At 35.5% G+C, this 20,529-nt stretch overlaps 2 protein-coding genes across 5 annotated transcripts in view; both read left to right on the forward strand.

The window, feature by feature from the left end:
* The first annotated feature begins 532 nt into the window (after positions 1-532).
* rgs9b (regulator of G protein signaling 9b) lies at positions 533-14,138 on the forward strand. Of its 3 annotated transcripts, none has more exons than XM_052112216.1 (19): positions 533-847; positions 2,227-2,323; positions 4,389-4,439; positions 4,601-4,707; positions 5,161-5,212; positions 5,389-5,447; positions 5,550-5,626; positions 5,846-5,927; positions 6,129-6,191; positions 7,103-7,132; positions 7,229-7,290; positions 7,450-7,563; positions 9,554-9,669; positions 9,835-9,922; positions 10,243-10,381; positions 10,443-10,543; positions 11,351-11,474; positions 13,065-13,477; positions 13,801-14,138. In XM_052112216.1, exons 1-19 carry the CDS (start codon positions 782-784, stop codon positions 13,955-13,957), a joined length of 1,998 nt encoding a protein of 665 aa, XP_051968176.1. In that variant the 5' UTR covers positions 533-781; the 3' UTR covers positions 13,958-14,138. The 3 variants fall into 3 exon arrangements, with proteins under 3 accessions (XP_051968176.1, XP_051968177.1, XP_051968178.1); XM_052112217.1 differs by having other exon boundaries at positions 536-847; positions 10,461-10,543; XM_052112218.1 differs by lacking the exon at positions 533-847 and adding an exon at positions 1,658-1,725.
* A 1,042-nt stretch (positions 14,139-15,180) lies between these two features.
* LOC127633259 (myocardin-related transcription factor A-like) overlaps positions 15,181-20,529 on the forward strand; it is a 40,415-nt gene continuing 35,066 nt past the window's right edge. Inside the window, exons 1-2 of one of the 2 annotated variants that reach the window (XM_052112214.1) lie at positions 15,181-15,279; positions 16,063-16,108. The gene's annotated coding sequence lies outside the window, so the exon portion shown is untranslated. Of the gene's footprint in view, positions 15,280-15,614; positions 16,109-20,529 lie in introns of those variants that run through there. The other variant, XM_052112213.1, reaches the window with a different exon arrangement.

The following is a 20,529-nucleotide window of genomic DNA, read 5'->3' on the forward strand; positions in this document are numbered from 1 at the left end:
ATATTACTAGTTGAAATTAACATTTTAACGTCAATAATGGGTCTTATGGTGATTGCATATTTATTTTATCCAGTGCAAACCTAATTACTGATATAAAGATTTGGCATTTTTACTAATATTAGGCCCAGTTCAATTATTGATATCAATAATTGGCACACGATTAAATGTCAGAAGATCTTGTGATACATCCTGGGTATTGTATTAAGTAAAATCATTTTGAATAAGATACTGTGAAAACTATTTAGAGTTTTAATAATGCAACACCACCTTTTTTATTATTAGTTTAAAAAAATAAAAAATAAAATAAAAGTTTGTTGGTCAAACAGTTATTGCTGTTGCATGTGGTAGGCCTACACATTTGGGTTTTGTTTTTTCTTCTTTGTAAAACCTTTTAATGGTAGGACAATTATTGTTGATTTATGGACTATAGCCAAAGTAGACTTGTAGGCTATGGACCACATTTTGTGTGTGCGCACATCAGCCAAAACAGGTGCACGAATCTGAAGAAGACAGCAAGCTGAGACAATGAATGTCGCCATCTACTGGACACAAGGTGTTCTAGCACAATCATTGCGCTCTGTTTATCTACTGCTAGGGGACTGCATACACAGGTTTACCTAAATGAACGGAGCTGTTACCTTACACAGCCATCGTCTTTGTGTGCATTAGTGATGATTATTGAGTAGACATAGCCAACGACAGTGATATTACCTACAGAGTGTTTACACTTTCATTGTCATACTACGACCGTCGACAGACTGTGCGGTGTGAAGAAGCAAATATGACCATTAGGAATGTAAGTGACCATGGCCAGCGTTACAGACCGCGTATCGCATGCCTGAAGAAGGTGGGTTGAGAGCACTATCCACAGCTCATCATCACCGTCTGTGCTATTTACATTCTCACAACACTTTCGGTTAGGAAAAATATTGCATTTGATGAGTAGAATCTAACAAGAAACCCTTCGAGCCTAGTGTTTTATAGACTGTTATTATAACAATCAGTTGTGATTTCCACTGTTATTATAATTATCAATGTTAATTTCCGTCTATTTAGAATAGTAAATCGTGTTTCTTAAAATAATCAGGAGTATCTTAGTTTTAGTTACAGAGGAACTTTTTAATCAGATTGATTTATTATTAGGATTCTGATGCCTTCATCAAGTTTGTTTTTCAAGTAATCATTTTTAATGAATTTACATTATTTTGGCAGGGCAGAATTCTACTACATTGTTTCTTACAAGTCTCTTAGTTTTCAGTCTTTTATGACAAGGTGTTTTGTAAGTCGTTGGCTTTGATTTGTGACTGATTTTGTGAGTTGTTTTCTGTGCACACCTTAAATTTGTTGTTTTCCTTTTTACAAAATATATTCCTAGTGTTATTTACTGTTCATATGTGTTAACTGTTTATTATCAGCTTACTCTTATAAGGTCACTTTCTTCTTGTGGTGTCAGTGTAACTTTGCTTTGAGTCTCTGGTATAATGCAGCCCTTCTTGTATCACTATGATACTTGAAAGTGTGTGCCTGAAGTGTTCTCCCCACAGCCACATATTCTTGGTATATTACTTTGCTCTCTGCCAATACACAACGATAGTAATGACCCAATCACTTGGCCAAGTGCTTTCTGTGATCCAGACCAGTCTTCAAAAGCCAGAGACCGTGACAAAGAAAGGCAAACTTCAATCAGCTGAGTCACAAATGAATCACTGGACACATTTCTAAGAGGTCAGCTTCAGCCCCTTCAGACCATAAAGCAGCAGGGATGAATCAGACTTCATGGTGGACTACTTACTGTAATGTGATAAAGCTCAGTGTAAAGTGCAAAAGTACCTCTGGAAATTAACCCAAAAATGAAATATGTCATTATTTACTCACCCTGATGTTGTTTGAAACCCAACTGACTTTTTTTCTTTGGACCACAAAAGGAGATGTTAGGCAGAACCACAGCTTCCGTCACCATTCACTCTCATTGCAACTTTTTATTTTCAACATACAATGAAAGTGAATGGTGACTGAGACTAACATTCTGCCTAACATCTCCTTTTGTGTTCTACTGAAGAAAATCATACAGGTTTAGAACAGTGTGAGTAATTTATGGCATAATTTTCATTTCTGGCAGAAACTATCCCTTGAACTACCCATTTTCTTTGTGGATTTCTGTATTCACAAGATGTTTCATGTTATCACATTGTGCATCCTCTTTCTGTGGTATACTTTGCATGGTAGATCGAGGCTGTGGTGTTGGAGATGCAGGACCCCAAGACTGGTGTGAAATCTCAGACCCAGAGGCTTGTTATCACCATCATCCCACATGCCATAACAGGTAAGATCAGAAATGGCTGCCTATTTTCACATCATGTGGTACTATTACTCTCGGTCAAGTTCTGTGCAAGAGAGAAGCTCCACATGAGCTTTCATGCTGATTTGTACTGATTTCTGATACTGGATTACTCCTTGGGAGTGCTAGTTATCTGTGTGGTCCATGCATTTTGAGGCTGCTTATGAAGGTCTGAGACTGAAGAATCTATTGCCATGACAACCCCAGAGCAACTGCTTCTGATGACTCTCTCCTCTATGCTGTGTGGTCTCAGGGAGAAGAGCTCTTGTAATTCCCATTCTCAGTCATAATGCTGTTCTGCACCTAGAAGCTTGAAATTCTTTTACATATAATTAAAAAGAGCATATGTACAGGTTGGTAGTTAATGTGACACACGTTAAATAGGCATAACTGATTAATTGCATTGCTTAAACTTAATTGGAGCGGGTGATTATTCGCCTAATGATTATTCAAAGCATTTTTTCTGTAATTGGATATAATGGAAAGACGCCTGAGGTTATTTATTTAAAAATGTATTGAAATGATATGGTATACTCCTCAGACTAGCAGGCCTCCCACCCTCCTCACTAATGAAGCCACACAAATTCACCCCTGCAGAGGTCTACTCATTAGTCTCAATCAGGAAAGCCACAGTGAGACACACAGCGGTATACCAAGCCATAATGCGATACCTATTTTGAGAACGCACCTACTTTTCTGTTGAATACTCAGTGTGGTTACTTGATGTGCCTTTCATTTGGATGCATTTAGTGTTTAGCTTCTATCTATATTTAAAGGAATAATTCACCCAAGAATAAAAAATTATGTCGTCATTTACTCAACCACATGTTGTTCCAAACAAAGGTTTTTTATTCTTCTATGGAACACAAAAGGAGATTGTAACAGTATAAGGACGGGCAAGGAGGAGGCGTGAATCCGCTGAACAGTTAACATAAAGATTAATCAGAAACACAGCATAAAACAAACATAAACATAAGGACAGACATGCAACGCGGCCGCGTGCGTCTCTCTCTCTCTCTCTCTCTCTCTCTCTCTCTCTCTCTCTCTCTCTCTCTTGAACTGGTGCTTCCGTCTCCCCTTTATCTCACTCTCCCGCAGATCAGCTGAGTAAATGATGACTGAATTTTCATTTAGGTTGAACTATTCCTTTAAAGAAATATTCAGGGTTCAATACAACTTAAGCTCACTCGACAACATTTGTGGCATAATCTTGATTACCACAAAAATTTATTTAGACTCATTCCCTCTTTTCTTTAAAAAATTAAAAATAAAATCTGTGTGCCAGTGAGGCACTTACAATGGAAGTGAATGGAGGCCAATCGGTAACATTAAAGTACTCCCTGTTTCAAAAGTATATCCAAAATAAGTAAACAATATTCGTGTTAACATGGTTTTTGTGTGATAAATCACTGACTAACCTTTTCAGTTTAAAGGTATAGCCAATTTTACAACTTTGTTGCATGACGATGTAATGTCAACAGACCCTAAAACCCTACAATGACTGTTAAAATGACAACATAAACAACTTCACATCTCAAATAATACATGTGTTTTAACAGAAGAAAGAATGTAAGTGCTTTTATAAAATTATAAGAGTCACATTTCTGCATTTCAAATTGGCCCCATTCACATCCATTGTAAGTGCCTCACGGTAACCTTTTTTTAAAGAGGAGGGACAAGTCACATTTTTGGGGGTAATCAATATAATGCCACAAATGCTGTCGATTGAGCTTAACTTGAATTGAACTCGGAATATTCCTTTCATTTTTGCCTACATTTTTTTATTCCAATTCTGCATCTATATTTTTCTTTTACTCGTATCTCCCACTGAATATAGTTTCTCACAATGTTTCATATATCCTGATGTTAGTATTGATTGTCAGTCAGGAAATATCTCTCGCCGTTTTCTCTCTCTACTGCTGACCCCTGGGTGGGCACATTCAGTCTGAAAGCCAATTTTTCCTCCCTCTGATGCAGCCTTTTATTGCACTGAAATGTTGTGTATACTCTCACTGAAATGTTTTTACTGTAGTATATATTTTTGTTTCAGGGGAAGACATTGTTGCATGGGTTGCTAATCGATTCAAAATAGATGCCTCGGGTAAGTCATGAACATGGTCTATGTTTTCTAGTAATATAATATATTGAAAATGTCTTTGTTTCTGACTGGCTTATATAAAATCTACTCCTCTGTACAAGTGGAGTGGTGTGTTCATGTGAATTTTTAGATGCAATAAGTAACTATCTAATGCTTAATGCTAGAGGCCCGAGCTATGGGTACCATGATGGTGGCTTTTGGGTACATCTATCCACTACAGGATCATAAAAGACTTATCCTTAAACCAGACACATCTCTGTATCGCTTTCAGGTAACATGCACAAGCCACCTCTTCAAATACCACACCGTAAAATGTGGTAACCTACAGTTGTAGCTCAAGGATCTATTTCTACTTGATTTAACCCTTAAAAATTGCTTAAAAATTTGCCATGTTGATTTATTCAAATTAAATAAAAATGCTGACCTGAATAAAACCAGTTATTTTGGATGTTATCACAAGAAGCACAATTTAAGTTTCATCTGATCTTTTTTTTACAATGTACATTGAAAAAAATAATGTTTTACCAAATAATATGCTTCATGTGTTAACATTGAAATAAACCAGTTTGATTCAAGTCAGAAATATGATTTAACATCACTCAGTCAACTTGAGAACATAAGGTTACACAGTGATCAGGTAAAAATAGCAAATTAAGGTAACAATGGCAGGTTACCACTTTGTACAATGTGTATGGTTTGCACTAATCTTTCACATTTCTTCCAGACACCATATTTTTGGCCTGCACAGCAATGGCCAGTTGAGGACACAGACTTTGGTGTGTAATTATATTTCAATTTCAACTTATGCTTATTCGTTGTCATAGCAATAATTCAGGTGGATGTTTTTAGGTTTTGTAATTTCCTAAGCTTTCAGACAGAAAGTGTGAAATATAGTCATATAGTGTGATATCACTTTACTGCCAATGTCAGAGGGTTTTGTGTGTATTTTCAGCTATTTATTTGGCAAAGAGAAATATACGTAAGAAAGGGATGTTGGAGCTATATGAACAGGTAATTTTGTTATTATGCAAAGGAAGGTTTTTAACTGTGTAATATATTATATGGCAAATAATTAGTTAATAAAGACTTAATCTTCTGTGATTTTCTTCCCAGGAACAGTACAACAACCTTTACAAATGGATGAATCACAAGTGGGATTTTATTGTAATGCAGGCCAAAGAGCAGTACAGGTGGGTCACAGGCGGTTTAGTTAAAATATATTGGATTCATTTTTATTTAGAATTTATATTTAGAAATTATATTCATAATTCCCCCAATATTTGGGAGATGTTCATTGCTTTTCAAAAACTAAATTTATTAATGTGTCCCTATGCTCCTGCACAGGGCCATTATTGATCAAAGGGTTTTTGGGGAGTTGTTGGTACATGATAATGTGCTTATTTGTGTAGGGCGGGAAAGGAGAGGAAGAAGCCAGATCGAGTGGTTTTTGACTGTCAGGAACGAGCCTACTGGGTTGTACATCGACCACCAGTGAGTTGCCTTAATTTGATTTAGGAGACAATTTAATTAAAGTAATGTATTTCTTTTCTTAAGTGGCTTAAAGATGTGAGAGATTGAGTGAGACATTTAAATATTATTATCCTTCAACTCTTTAAGTCAGGTCACAGTTAAATAAACCAGAACTTCAGCATGACATTGCAGTTGAGTAAAACATTTATTCAAATTCAACAGCCAGGGACAGTTAGTGCCATGGACTATGGACATGACAGGATGGTCGACCCCAATGTGGAGGAGGTAAAGGTAGGTGTTACAGCTAATTATAACTATTAAGGAGCTAAATTTGAAATTAAGATATTTGAATTTTGTTTAGGACTAAGAATACAAAATTATGCAAGCTAGGTTTATACAATATAGAAAGAGATATGTATCTGATTGTGTTGAGCATCCAATTAAAAAAAATATATATAGTACTTTCAGCAAGTAAAGACGCTTACTACCACACCTGAATCACAAGTCTGAATCCAGGGCATGCTGAGTGATTCCAGTCAGGCTTCCTAAGCAACCAATTGGCCCGGTTGCTAGGGTGGGTAGAGTCACGTTGGGTTAACCTCCTCGCGGTCGCTATAGTGTGGTTCTCTCTCTCAGTCTTATTAGTGGAAGAATCTTTTTGTAATAAGACAAGGGGTTGTATAACCAAAATTAATAGATATTACCTTCTGAGATTAGTGCAGTGGGGGGCTCAAGTACATGCATATTTACAGTATGTCAGCTAAAATCCAATAGGATTTAAATGGTCATAATCTCACTGTTTGCAACAGCAAAGCCCTCATTCGGTTTTCCAACAAGTCATGGCAATATGCTTGTTTTACAACTATTTACCAGATTTCTCTCTTTTTCTTTTTCCACAGATTTTATTCCTAAACTTATGTGAGTAACAAGCAAGAATCCACTTGACAGGGAACAGCAGATGACTTCAAAATGATAGCACATGCTCAATGGATCTTAAAATTTGGGTTCTGTTTGTTACAAATTTGATGATGCTTTTTCAAATGACTACTGCAAGTCCACAAAGAAATCATATTCAATCTATTTTCTCCATGACTCATAACATGCACATGAGAGTCTCTTCACATCTTTTGATTTAGATGCAGAGTTCTTGCGCATGACTCACCATTTCCTTTCTTTGCACTTAAACTTATTTTCAGAAAGAAACACATGACTACTACAGAAGAATTGTAAGTATCAACATTATAAATCTAGCACACATATCTTTGTGAGAGGATGTGCATTTTGTTTTTTCTTGACCGATGAATCATTTTGTTTTCTCGTAGATTCTGTTCACTCAGCAGTGTATTATGAGGCCAAGGGTGAAGTCATCTGTATCAATTGGAGCGTATGTTATTGTGATATTTTTACACAATATTTTTATATCATTTACCATGATATAACAATTCCAGTTATGATTAGCACTATAGCTAGAATTTTATTCTGGATTGAAAATAATGCTTCAACCAGTTACAGTTAACAGTTATTTTATTGCAATCTTCTGCAGACTTGTGAAGTACACGTCAACATACAAAGAGCACGACCCCTTTCTCCATGCCTGCCTCCCAAGCAACCCCTGGTTAACAGATGATGTTACATATTGGACCATCCACATGCCAAAGTGAGCCTTAATATCTAATACATGAAATTTCAATGACAGAAACAAACTTAACATTTTATATGACAAATTATTTTTAGGGTTTGATTTGATGAACACGGCATCAAGGCTGTATTTATTAACATTAGGTAACTACATTAGTTAACTTGAACTCACAATGAACACAATTCTACAACATGTTCTAATACTTTTTTTTAATTAAAAGTTGTATTTGTTTACATTACTTTATGCATTTTGAATTAACAAGAACTAAAATTAACAAAAGTATTTTGTTTTGTAAAATAAAAAGTTTAATTCAATAAAATGCATAATAAAAATATTATACATTAATAATTAATACTTTATAATCAATAAAAATAAATAATAAAAAAAACCTTTGTTCATTGTTAGTGTTATTGTAAAGTCTTACGTAAGCAGGGTTGGAGAGTAACAGAATAATGTAACGGGATTACATATTTTAAATACAAAATATAAGTAACTGTACTCCACTACAGTTACATTTTAAATAATTAGTACATTAGTACAGTTACATCCAAAAAGTATTTTGATTACTGAATAGATTACTTTACATTTTATTGTCATTTGTTTCATTTAATGACGCAATCCAAAGTGCATTTGAACAGCGGTGAAACACTTTCTTATGATTTGTTATATTCATACGAGCAGACAGAGAAGTACGTTTTAAGTAAGTTTGGAGCAGAAGAAATAGCGTAAAGATTACAATTTACACAAGGTTTATTTCTAAGCTAAAATACTATTTCTAGCCATTTGACACGATCATATTTTTTTAGCAATAAAATTCAAGTTGGATCATATTTTCTTTTTTTCTAGTAATACCTTTGATATTAGGGCAAAAATCATATTCTTGATTATGATTTATTTATTGTTTTCCTGTAAAAAATATCTAAAACATCCTTTAAACAAGATCAATTTACTTTATCTTGTTTTAGAAACAACACTGCATAAGATATTTAGGTTTTTCAGAGAATGTATTTTTAACGTGTATTTTGTCTTACTGTACTGGAAGAGTTTTTATAGTCAAAACAAGTGAAACAATCGACCAGTGCTGAAGAAGTAATAAGTAAAAGTATTTAGAATACGTTACTGACCTTCAGTAATCTAACGGAATACGTTACAGATTACATTTTACAGCATGAATTCTGTAATCTGTAATAGAATACATTTCAAAAGTAACCCTCCCAACCCTGTACGGGATGGACCGTTGAATTATTGAAAATAATGCACACCTGAGGTGGTAATGCGGTCATGACTCGCAGCGATTTTCAATAATTCAATGGGCCGGAGTCAATTATTCCGCTTATTTCATGGTTACCATAAATTAATACATCGTTCAGGGTTTTATCTCAAGACATTTTCAGATTTCAGCTTCGTTGCTAGTTCGAAAACATCACTTTACTAACAACGGAGGATATCGAGGCTTGCACGAGGGTGTTTCCCACAGATATTTCAGATAATATATAAATTGTTGTATTGATTAAATGTATCTAGCTTTGATACAGTTCAAGACTTTGTTGCTAGTTTGTAAACGTCACGTTAGAACTAGCAATGGAGGGTGCGCTGCTTTTCAGCATTAGAGTAACAAGGTAGTGTGTGTGTGTGTGTGTGTGTGTGTGAGCGTGTGTAAATGTGGGAGAGACAAGGAATGCTAGGGCGCATTTCAACCGAAATTGAAATTAATTTAGGATATTATAGAGGTTGTTTGACGTGCTTAACCAATTTTATTTTAGATGTTTTGCTTATATGATTACTTGTTTGTGGTAGTCTGTAGGGATCTTTGAAATAACTGAAATTATTTGGCGAATTGGTATGCAACCGTTTTGCAGTCAAGAAATGGAAATACTTCATAGCCGTGTGTTTACTTGAAAAATAATTGCACACCTTAGAACGTCCGTCAACCAATCTTAATCAAGCATGGTATAATAATGATTATTTGTTTGGCCTTCAATATTCTATGTATGTTTGTTTTGAACAGTGTTGAGATTCCCACTAGAATGAGGGTGGAACGCTGGACTTTCAGTTTTGGAGAATTGCTTTCTGATTCTCGAGGAAGGGCTGATTTCCGTCTCTTCCTTAAGAAGGAGTTCAGTGGTTTGTATTGTTCTCAGCTTGCACCACTTTCATTTTGAGTTTCATTTTGGGTCTATTGTGGTATTTTTAAGACTGCACCTAAACAAGACTGATGGTTCAAAACTTCAAAAATTGCCATTCATTTTGGGGAGAATGTGACTATACTGTAATATGATTGGTTAATAGGTGAGAATCTTGCCTTCTGGGAAGCGTGTGAGGATCTGAAATGGGGTGCTGCTGAGACAATGAAAGAAAAAGCTCAGCAGATCTATAAGTGAGTGTCATATTTTTTTGCCTGTTGTCCAGTGCACATGAAAAATACAGCATATGTTCCGGTGCTATATCATATATGTACCTGAACTATTAACACCAACCTCATGGGTTTGATTCCAAGGGAACGCACAAAAATGTATACATTTAATGTACTGTAAGTTACTTGGGTAAACAATAGATTCAATTATATTATATTATATTATATTGACACAATGTAATTCTTTTCTTTTTTCAGATATTTTGCTCTACTTGCTCAAGTTATAAATTACATTATTAACTACATAAATTAAACCAGACATTTTTTTAAACTTATTTAATTAGGACCTTTTTGGCTCGTGGAGCTCCTCGATGGATCAACATTGATGGCAAAACCATGGACATAACAGTCAAGGGTTTGGCACACCCTCATCGCTATGTTTTGGATGCTGCCCAGACTCATATTTACATGCTCATGAAAAAGGTCTCTGAACTAATGTGAAGTAAAATGCTAATGACCTGTGCAAGCATGAAATTAATGTTAGATTTGTTTTCTCATACAGGATTCATACGGACGATATCTTAAGTCCCCAGTGTTCAAGGAGACTCAGAGGAGGGCCATTGCTCCTGAGGCACACAGATTTAGGTCAGATGTGCCCTTCTAGTCAGTTACTGTCACATTAATCCTCATGCGCTTTTGAGATTGACAATACAGTTGTTGTGGTTGTGGTCAAAGAGACCCCAATTATGTAGATGTAAAAATAGTAATAGTAATTTTGAAATTAATCTTAAATTAATTTATTTTCAAATTCTATTAATATTCTGATATCCGGCAGTCCGCATCCTCCTTTCCAAATAGGTAGAATGAGTACCAGTTGCAGTGTGCAAAGAAACAAATGCCCTGGTCTGGGAAAACAAGCACAAAATAAGGGACTTGAATCACTCAAAATAAGTGAAAATAAGCTATTTAATTTTTTCCCCATGTCAAGAAATGATCAGTATAGAAATCATAACACGCATAGCATACAGTATAGTATACAGTATTTTTCAAAACAATTATTTATAATATTAAAAATATCCCCAAAAAGGTTTCGAATATTTCAAATACACATCTGGCCATCTAAAATCAAGATATACCCTAAATCTCTGTCTCCTGCTTGCAGGCACACACTGAGTGGGCCAACATTAAAAAAATAACCTTTGTACTCCAGATTAATTGAAAGGGACTTCCGTACATTTTCAGTTTTCGTACTCATTCTTTGAACCGTTAGTCTCTCAGTAGAATACATTCTAGTAATATTGTTTCTGTTTGGTCCCAGTTCAGTGTTAATCATAGAGGACAGTTAAAGTAAGTTCTCATAAGATTGAGAAGAGGAAAATGATTTTTTTGGAGCTTTAACAGAGCATGAGGGTTAAACATACTCTTTGTAAACTCCCTTCTGATGTCTCCTAGTGAGGTTCAGTTGGAGCAGAATGCCAAGAGACGGCGGCCCAGCCTGAGTCCCATCATTCTGAGACAGCAGGAGGAGGAACAGAAGACAAAACTCGCAGCAAGCGGCCCAGTGGACATTACACAGGTCATGAGCAAACTGGAAAAGAAACCCAAAATCTGAGGGGATACTTTGTGCACGGGAATAGAACATGAGCAACTACTCCATAAACAAAGAGCAATTAGAGTCAATGCAATAAAACGCTCTACAAGACTGTTTAATATTTATGTATTTATTTAGGGAGCAACAGAGACTCATTTGCTATTTATTTTAATGCTGATGCATCAGAGATTTCTAGTTTTTGAATGTTTGCTTTATATATCTTTAAAATGCCTCCAGTAATTATTAGCTTTTAGTCACTAATTCTTGGAATAGGCATCCATGTAGGCATTGTTTATTTGGCCATTATATGTACCTCTTTACCCAGACCAGTTTATCATTTTTAACCTTTTATGTCATTCAGTAGGCTATTTTTATTTTGTCAGATTCTACATCAGTTTTTCATTATGTAAAACCAAACATTATCAAATACATTGCATGTTATCCTACACATTACTCAAGTTTGTTTTTGTCTCATGTCTGTTTCATTTATAAAACTTCATGTGTCTTTATCATTCACCTACAGTATATGTAAATGTATCTCATTGTGTAACACAAAATGTTGTGTATAGTTGTCACTACCCATGTGTCTAAATTAACTTTGACGTTTGACTTGTCTAAATGAAATGCTGTTAACTGAGAGGTAATGAACATACCATTTGTTTTTTTGTGGTTTTGTAAACAGTGCACAAATTAACATAAAACATTATTTTCAATATTTCATCCTTAAAGTAGGTATTTAAAATGAAGGCAAAGTAAACCAGAACAAAATCCTTTCAGATGTTTCTACTCAATCTCAAATCAAAGTGTGCTAGTAATTTTTTTTTTTAATAGTCTGAAGGTGAAGTAAATTTGGTGTTATAAATCATGCTTATAGAACTGATAGAAGAATAATTAAAACATTACACCTTTGACCCAAAAACATAAAAAAAAAACTCACAGTCTACGTTTAAGGAATAGTTCTCCCAAAAACAAAAATTCTTTCATTGTTTAATAACCTCATGCCATCCCAGATGAAGACGAATATCTAAGCTCTGTTTCTCCATCCAATGCAAGTGAATGGTGGCAAGTGACATCTCTGATGCTCAAAAAAAGCACATAAAGGCATAAAAGTAATCCAAATTACTCCAGTGGTTAAATCCATGTCTTCTGAAGCGATATGTTGGGTAAAAACCGATCAATATTAAAGTATTATGTACTATAAATCCTTTTAGGGTTGCAGCATGAAGCATTTACATGTTTCCACTGATCATGGTATAAATATTGGTGGGGGGTTGTACTTGCTTGCTCCCCTTAACACACCCCCCAGAATCTACACCCCTGTGGTCATAAATTTGGTCAGTTCTTTTACATTGCATAAGGAAAGCAACACTCAGAATCAATGTTTCATGACACCTCTCACTTGTGCCCATGCTGCATTGATTCTGTGGTTAGCCCGAACAAAGAGGAGACCAAGAGATTAATCCCCCAAAGGATGCACTATTTTGCATGATCTTTATTTTCTTCCTTAAATGTGGTTGTTCAATATAAACATTTAGGAAATACTAATATATACGTTGTATGAACTGTGCCCTTCAGCTCTGCCGGTTCACAGCCCCTGTGCCTCACCTAGCAGTGTATACAGGCATTTGTGAAGCCCAGTCCACTGCCTCTCCTGGTCTCATGACCCTGCCCAACAGTGCTGCCTGCCCCTCTCCCATCAGTGTGGCAATCGACAGTACTCCAGCTTCAGAAAGGAGGTTTGATGGCAATGGAGGGCCTTCTTCCTCCCATTTCCCATCCATTGCAGAGGCATCAGTATCAGAGGAAGAGAACCAACCACCTGCCCCTAAGTCTCGTGTAGCTCTGTCACTAAGCAGACTCCTCCGCAGAGGATGCAATGCCCAATCTGTCTTTGCCAGCCTTTCCCCAAAATGTGCTGTTACTTCAGGGGGAGGGAAAGTCCAGCCACTTGGAGTGGAGCCACCTGCACAACCCAGAAGGATTGCAAAGTTAGTGTTGGACATGGAATGGAATGCATTACAATGATCCCAAAAGAAAGAAATCTCTTAAATATACATTTTCTTCTCCTTGTCATTGATGAGAGTGAATGTATAGCATAGCATAGCTTCTCCACATTGATTTTATACTGTAAAATGGACAAATGTTTTGCAATTTTTTCTTCTAAATAATTTTAGGAGAAACATCTGAGAGAAAGTTGATACTTCAATTAAACATAACTGAGAATATCATTAATGCACACACAGTAAATATCTCTGAAAATATTCTTAAAATACTTGTAAAAATTTGTAACAACACATCGTTATTTTCACAGCTTTTTTCAAATCAAAGTTGACATCCCACCTGAATGCCGGATCTACCCCATCGATTCAGAAGATGAGGAGGACGACAATTCTGATACAGTTCGAGGAGGTGTCAAAGAAATCATCTGTCCATGGGAAACAGTCACCAAACAAGATGGGGCTGGGTAGAAAATTCATAGAAGAGTAATTGGAGAGGAAGGAATTACAGCAAACCAACACTTGTGTCATAAATATTTTGTCTTATAAGCCCGAGAAGGCTGTGGTTAGTATGAAGCAACCTAATCTCTAATTGATTTGTCTGTAATTTCTGCTTTTAGGTAGTGCCTACATGTTATTGTAGCAAGTGGAATGACTTGGTTATAATATGTTTAAATGTTGGTTTATATATATATATATATATATATATATATATATATATATATATATATATATATATATATTCTTATTCTGATGACAGCTCTATTGTCACTGTTGTTTTATGACAAGAAGGGGCCTTATATTTAAGTTTTTCTTTTATTATTTTGTCATCAATTTATTTGGTGCAAACAACTATTTTGTACTTGGCTTGTTCACTGTTTTATACAGCTACAAAACATGCATAAATGTGAACTCATTGGAGAATGTTATTTTCATTAGTCTAGTAAGGCAGTAAAACAGAATGTGGATGCACATTTGCTGTTTTGAATGTATTGCCTTTAAAATGTTTACAGTTCACTTCAGAATGTGAATTTGTTCGTTCCTCATGGTAAACTTGTGTAAGTGCCTCAATAAATCATTTAAAAGTTAGTTACTTGGATGTCTAATTGGTACCTTGTACTGAATATATATACAGCATCCAGTATAAATGGCATTCATTGTGTTTTTTAATAATGTCAGTTCTGATAAAATGTCTCAGCAGGCTGCAAAAGAATTTGGAGAAAATGTAGTGATGTAGTGACTTTTACCTCAACTCAAAGTAGCTAGTCCTTTTTTTTTTTTTTTTTTTACTATAAAATCTATATATTTACAACAAACAAGGCATCCACACATTAAGAAAAACATCTCAACTAAGACATTACCATAATGACAAAGGAGGAAGAAAAGAAAAAAGTACATACAAAATTGAAAAATAGAAAAAGAAGAAAATCTTAAATAAAATACGTTCTATTTAAAGTTAGGTCATTCCAAGGCTTTCTAATAAATTACATTATTTTGTGATATTCCTCTTCTAAATAACCTAGTCCTGTCTTCTTGTTTTTAAGCAGCATTATGCAACACATTGCAACGTATACATTAGCGAATGATGTGACTGAATGAAGTGAGTGAATGTTTTTATTTAGCTCACTACGAAGAGGACTTTTATCTTCAGGAAGTGCTGTGACTCAATTAGCTGGCTTCACACTGCTCTGCGGTTGAACTGCAGATAGTAGCCGGGTGCCTCAATACAGTTTTCTGAGTATATGAACACCTTTATAAAGCCGAACGATTGTTATAATTCACTTTGTGACTCGGTAAGTTGTTCAAACCAGACAGTAACACATGCAAATCCCCATTTAAGCGATGAAAGGCTTGAAATTGTAAAAAAAAAAAAAAAATCTGTAATCTGGCATAATTCATCCGCTTCTGATGTATTGTTGCCCAGCGCGCATTGCACTTGATCCAGTGCTAGTGTCTGTTATTACATACGCATGGAACTGCGGAGAGGATCTGGCCTGCTATATCTGTTCTATGTAGTCTATTTGAGATATCCAATGATGTTTCCTCAAATGTATGAGCTTTTTGGCAGCACACAAGATTCTCACTTCCTGTCGTGTCGCATCATTCATACCAGTGTAGCAGCAAGCGATGAAAAGTGTTATAAAGAAATGTGTTTGATTGTCTTGTTATTACTTAAGCCAGTTTACAGCCATAACGTTGTATAATATGTGATTATACCATGATTATACTATTTTAGTTGGTATATATTGAGTATTTGGCGAGCTAGTGCTGGGGCACACCTACTCACCATCTACTCACGCGGATCTGACTCTTGATTGACACAAACAATCCAACAAGGAGCAACTATTTTAATTAAACTTGCGTGGCAGGAAATATCAGTTGATTTTCAGATTTTTTAACTGCAGGCTCAAAATAATGCTATTACAGACGTATAACAGCTTATTACATAACCACCTGTATTTACTGATCTTCTATCATGTCTCTATACATTTAGGATCTTATTTTGTAAGAGTACATGTAATATGTTTGTTTTATATATATATATATTTCACATTCAATACTGAATCTTTCAACAGGCCATCAAGATACAAATGCAGCTGAAATTTGGATCTCATAATTAAGGTACTGTGCTGTTTAATGCTGATTTTTGCGTACTGTTGAATAGGTTAAAAAGGCATCATCAGTAGTTGTTTTCCCAGCATAGTTTTACTGGAATACTTTAATTGGAATTACTAATATGATCAACCCCTGAAGTGCATGTCTTTCCATCCATAATTATTTAATTCTCAATGGTAATTAGGATCAGGGGTTACCTGCATCCCCCTGTGCATTATTCAGGTAAATGTAAGAGTATGTCTTTGACTGGTGATTAAAAGCAGGTGTGGACCTGCATGAAAAGGAATGTCAGGGAGCTGTTTCCTTCTTTCAGTTTAGTAAGCTTGCCCAATACATGTCTGTACACTGTTTCTCAAATAAAGTAGGAATGTTCTTGCAAGATAATCCTTCTATCATATATACCAGGTTATATATAATGGTAACATGTGTTGTTTTTTTTGTATTATTATTATTAAAATTTTTTTTCCGTGGCTGGCAAGTGAAAGACGTGATCTAGCAATTCTCAAAGAAAAGAACACAACTAGCCATGGGTATTGCAGCTCCGCTTTTACTGTTTAAGCTTACAGCAAGTGAAAAAAAAAACATTATATTCTCAAAAGGCTTTTCAAATATTAGGTAACTGCTCAACGCAAAATGATTTCTTCTTTCCACTCCACCTCTCTTCTCATAGGACCTCAGGGTGGGATTGGCGTATTGATAGACCCTAGATGCTGATGAGCTCATAATGAGAAATGCATTAGCTAACATGTTGGACAAGCCGTACTTAACTTTTTTTTTTAATCATTCAGTTAGACACGGCTACATTTACACGCACCCTCATAATGCGATTAAGGCAATACCGCAATTAAACTGTTGCTCATGACAGAATATTGTGATTATGATATTGCGATTATGCTAATTATCAGAGTAATGATAATGGGATTAAGAAATGTGGAGTACTCCTATTTTAATTGCTTTAAACTGGCATGTAAATGCTTTAATCACATTTCTTCCACACTGACCAAAGTGCGCCTGCATTAATGTTGCAGACGGATGATGTTACACTCAAGCACAGGTTCAAAAACATCATGAAACATAAGCTGCACTTACTTCTCGGCTTCATACGAAACAGCATTTTCTTGCACTGTTTTCCATTTCAGTAGTCCTCCCCAACTGCAGATTATACAGCCCCATGGCAAAAGAAAACATATTTTCCCAAGTTGTGAATGTCCGTTTGAAGTCTAAATTTAATGTTGGTGAGATAAAAAAGATTGTATACCACAAAAAAATGGCAACTATGTCTTTCAAATGAATTTGTCCTTGCGGCGCAACACAACAAAATTCAGTGGTTTAATTTGATTAACAAACAAGTGACTAATGAACCGATTCCTTTTTAGTGAATTAAAACAGACAGCACATCCATTGGTCAAATGGATGACTCTAAACCAGTTCTTTTAATAAAAACAGACTCACAAACTGACTAATTTTCCTCATGCCAAGCTGTATTTAAAGATAGGCTGCATATTTGCAACAAGATGTTTTATTTTTTATATTATTTAACAAAAAACTATCTATAGTATTAAAATGAAGTATTAAATATATAGTATTAAAACATCACATTTCTCAGAGTATTAGCAAGTAGCATGTAAACTGAATTGAAGAGGTTTGCCCAATAATTAATCGAATTATTCCTTATTAATTGCAATAATCAGAGTATTGGTGTACATGTAAACGTAGCCACTTATTTTGTTAAAGGATGCCTTTTAAGGACAACAGCCAGCAACTCTAATCAGATGTTCACAGTAAAAAGCAGACCACTATTGTTTTCATTCTCAAAGGGATAGTTCACCCACAAATACAAATTCTGTCGTTATTTACTGTCCCTCCTGTTGTTCCTGACTTTATTTCTGCTTTGGAACACAAAGAAGGTGAATAGGTGTGGTCACATTTACCTTTGTACGGCCTTATTCCGCGGGCAAAGAAGGCGTGGGCAGACGTTGAGAGCGAGAAACCACCTAAAACCTGTTTTTAATGCTGCACTTTATACCCTGTGACACTGAAGTTCAGAAGAATCTCGCCGCTAAAATGATATCCTTGTCCATTGTGAATATTTAGTGTAGCTGTGTACAAAACACAGCCCACACAGAGGTCACTACCAAACCAATCAATTCATATTGGTCAAATGCAGCGAATTTGCTTGTCAAAGTTCACCAAACTTGAACTCCACATGAAGTCCATAGTGCAAAATTCACGATTGCACAAATTTCTATTGAGATGACTGTCTTTCATCTGCAGAATTTCACCGTTGCAAAGTTAAATGTGACTGCACCTTTAGGCAGAATGTGAAGGACTGATCACTTCAGTAATAATTCAATAACAATTTCATGAAAAAAAGATGCTGAATAAGGCTACCATTGTGCCTATGCCTAACATCACCTGTTGTGGTCCACAGGAGAAAGTCAAATATATTTGGAACAACATGAGAGTGAGTAATCGATGACAGAATTTTATTGGGGGGGGGGGGGGTGAAGTATCACTTTAAACTGTGCCTTGAATTCAGTTATGGCCACACATTTAATGCCCTTACAAATGTCAGTAGATGTGCTACATTACCTCACAAATGGAGATGGGGGCCTAATGTGCATTTGAGACTTGGGCTGCCAGCATTTCTTAATTTTAAATGCTCGGATTGAACATTGCCATCAGCATGCTCCCAGTCAGATGATACTTTAAGTTGTTTTTAATGTCTCATTGGTAACTGCCACAGCTGCTCCTTGTAGAGCCTTTTCTGCTACAGGGATTGTCCCAGACTTGCTTCCAGGGGTTCGTTCCAGCTCTTTCTTTTTAATGCATTCTTCTTCTAACTCTAAGGGTAAAGAATGATAAAGGACAATGAAAGCAATAAAATAAAGAATGCTTTGAACTTTATAAAGCAACATGGGCATGTGAACAAAATGAGAAGTAGACTGAAGATGGATGAATGATTAAAGAAATAATTAACTGAAGTTCAATGTGTGAACTGTGGGTGTTTGAATTCTGCGGAAATAAAGCTTTCTGCAGAGGTTTGAAGGCGCAAAGTTTGTGCAGGACTGATGATAATTAAAGATTAAATAGCTGTACAATCATTCTTTGTTTAGTTAGAAAAAAGAGACCATACATATTTTTTCCAAACAACTTGCTTAATTTACTGCTGGAGGCTTTAAGTTGTTATCCTGTTTTTTTTTTGTAAATGCTTGTGTTAATTGATGCCTCCAGTCATATTGGAAGACATTGAGAATGTGTGTGTTCCGATGTTGCACAGGTTTAAACTTGCGGTGGGATGGTCATCTTAACTATGCACCTTCTGCAGCATTCGGTTTAGAGAGTATGGGCTTGTGCGTTATAGACCATGTAAAACACCCACAGTGGTTTCAATGGTTTAAATTAAGTGAGTGATAGAGTGTTTTATATAGGTTAAAGGGACATGCATGGCACAGTTTTTCTGTTCTCACGGGCTGTGCTGCATAGGAAGTGTGCTGTTGAAAATTAATTTCAAATTCTGCTCAGCATGGTCATTTGTTGGGGTGAGATCTTTATTTGTGCTGTTTGAAAAATACAAAAATGTTGCACTATTCTGAGAGGATGTATAAAGATGATACCATGATATTAGAATGAGAGTTTTGTGGCTTTTAGTCTATGTGTGTTTGCTTTAGACAGGAGGTTGACAGATAGTGGATTTTGCCGATACCGATAACTAAGGTTGTGGCAAAGGCTGATAACTGATTAATCAGCCGAATTTAGTAAAATTCCAGATGCAGGTTATTGTGCAACCATAATCCCAATAATATCTAGAAAAAAATGAAGATTTTGTACATAACGCTGGACTGAACTAAACTTTTCAATAAAACTAAATCTTTTATTAAGAGACGCCATGAATCTTGCAAACTTTGGCTAGACCATCACCTACTTTTTCTCATAACCAACTATTCTATTCTAATTTATGGAATTGCAATTTCTACACACACCCAAAGTTTCAATGATTTAAAACCGTCAATTGTACACAATGTGCATTGAACTACGGAAAGAGTGTTTATTTTTTTAATCATGTTTTAAAGTAGGGAATAGTGTTAAGGTACATTAAGCGTATCAGAGACTTGAGACAAGAGTTAGTGATTCCTTTAGTTTTAGTTTTCAGTCAAATTATTATAAATAATAATTATAAAGTGTATTATATTACTATTATATTACTATTTTTCATCAAAGGATGATCCCCATATGCATCCACTGAGCCTAAAACTGCTCCTGGAGTTAATATAGTTCTGTAAAAAACTGTTAACATTGGATCTGTGAACCAAAATATTTGTGTCAGAGCATGGCCTCAGAGTGACACTGGCGACTTAACAGAGCATGTGTAGTTTTAAGTGTTATAATTTGAGTTACAATCTTATTTGTGAAATTAACAGATGATA

Source organism: Xyrauchen texanus, chromosome 40 (assembly GCF_025860055.1).
Source record: "Xyrauchen texanus isolate HMW12.3.18 chromosome 40, RBS_HiC_50CHRs, whole genome shotgun sequence".
NCBI classification, from domain to species: Eukaryota; Metazoa; Chordata; class Actinopteri; order Cypriniformes; family Catostomidae; genus Xyrauchen; species Xyrauchen texanus.

Bases quoted from the DNA above. Each gene is read 5' to 3' on its own strand.
- rgs9b (XM_052112216.1), top strand. From the start codon at position 782: ATGACCATTAGGAATGTAAGTGACCATGGCCAGCGTTACAGACCGCGT. The intron at 7,564-9,553 runs GTGAGCCTTAAT...TGTTTTGAACAG, and splicing joins TGGACCATCCACATGCCAAA to TGTTGAGATTCCCACTAGAA. The intron at 11,475-13,064 runs GTCATGAGCAAA...TGTGCCCTTCAG, and splicing joins GCCCAGTGGACATTACACAG to CTCTGCCGGTTCACAGCCCC.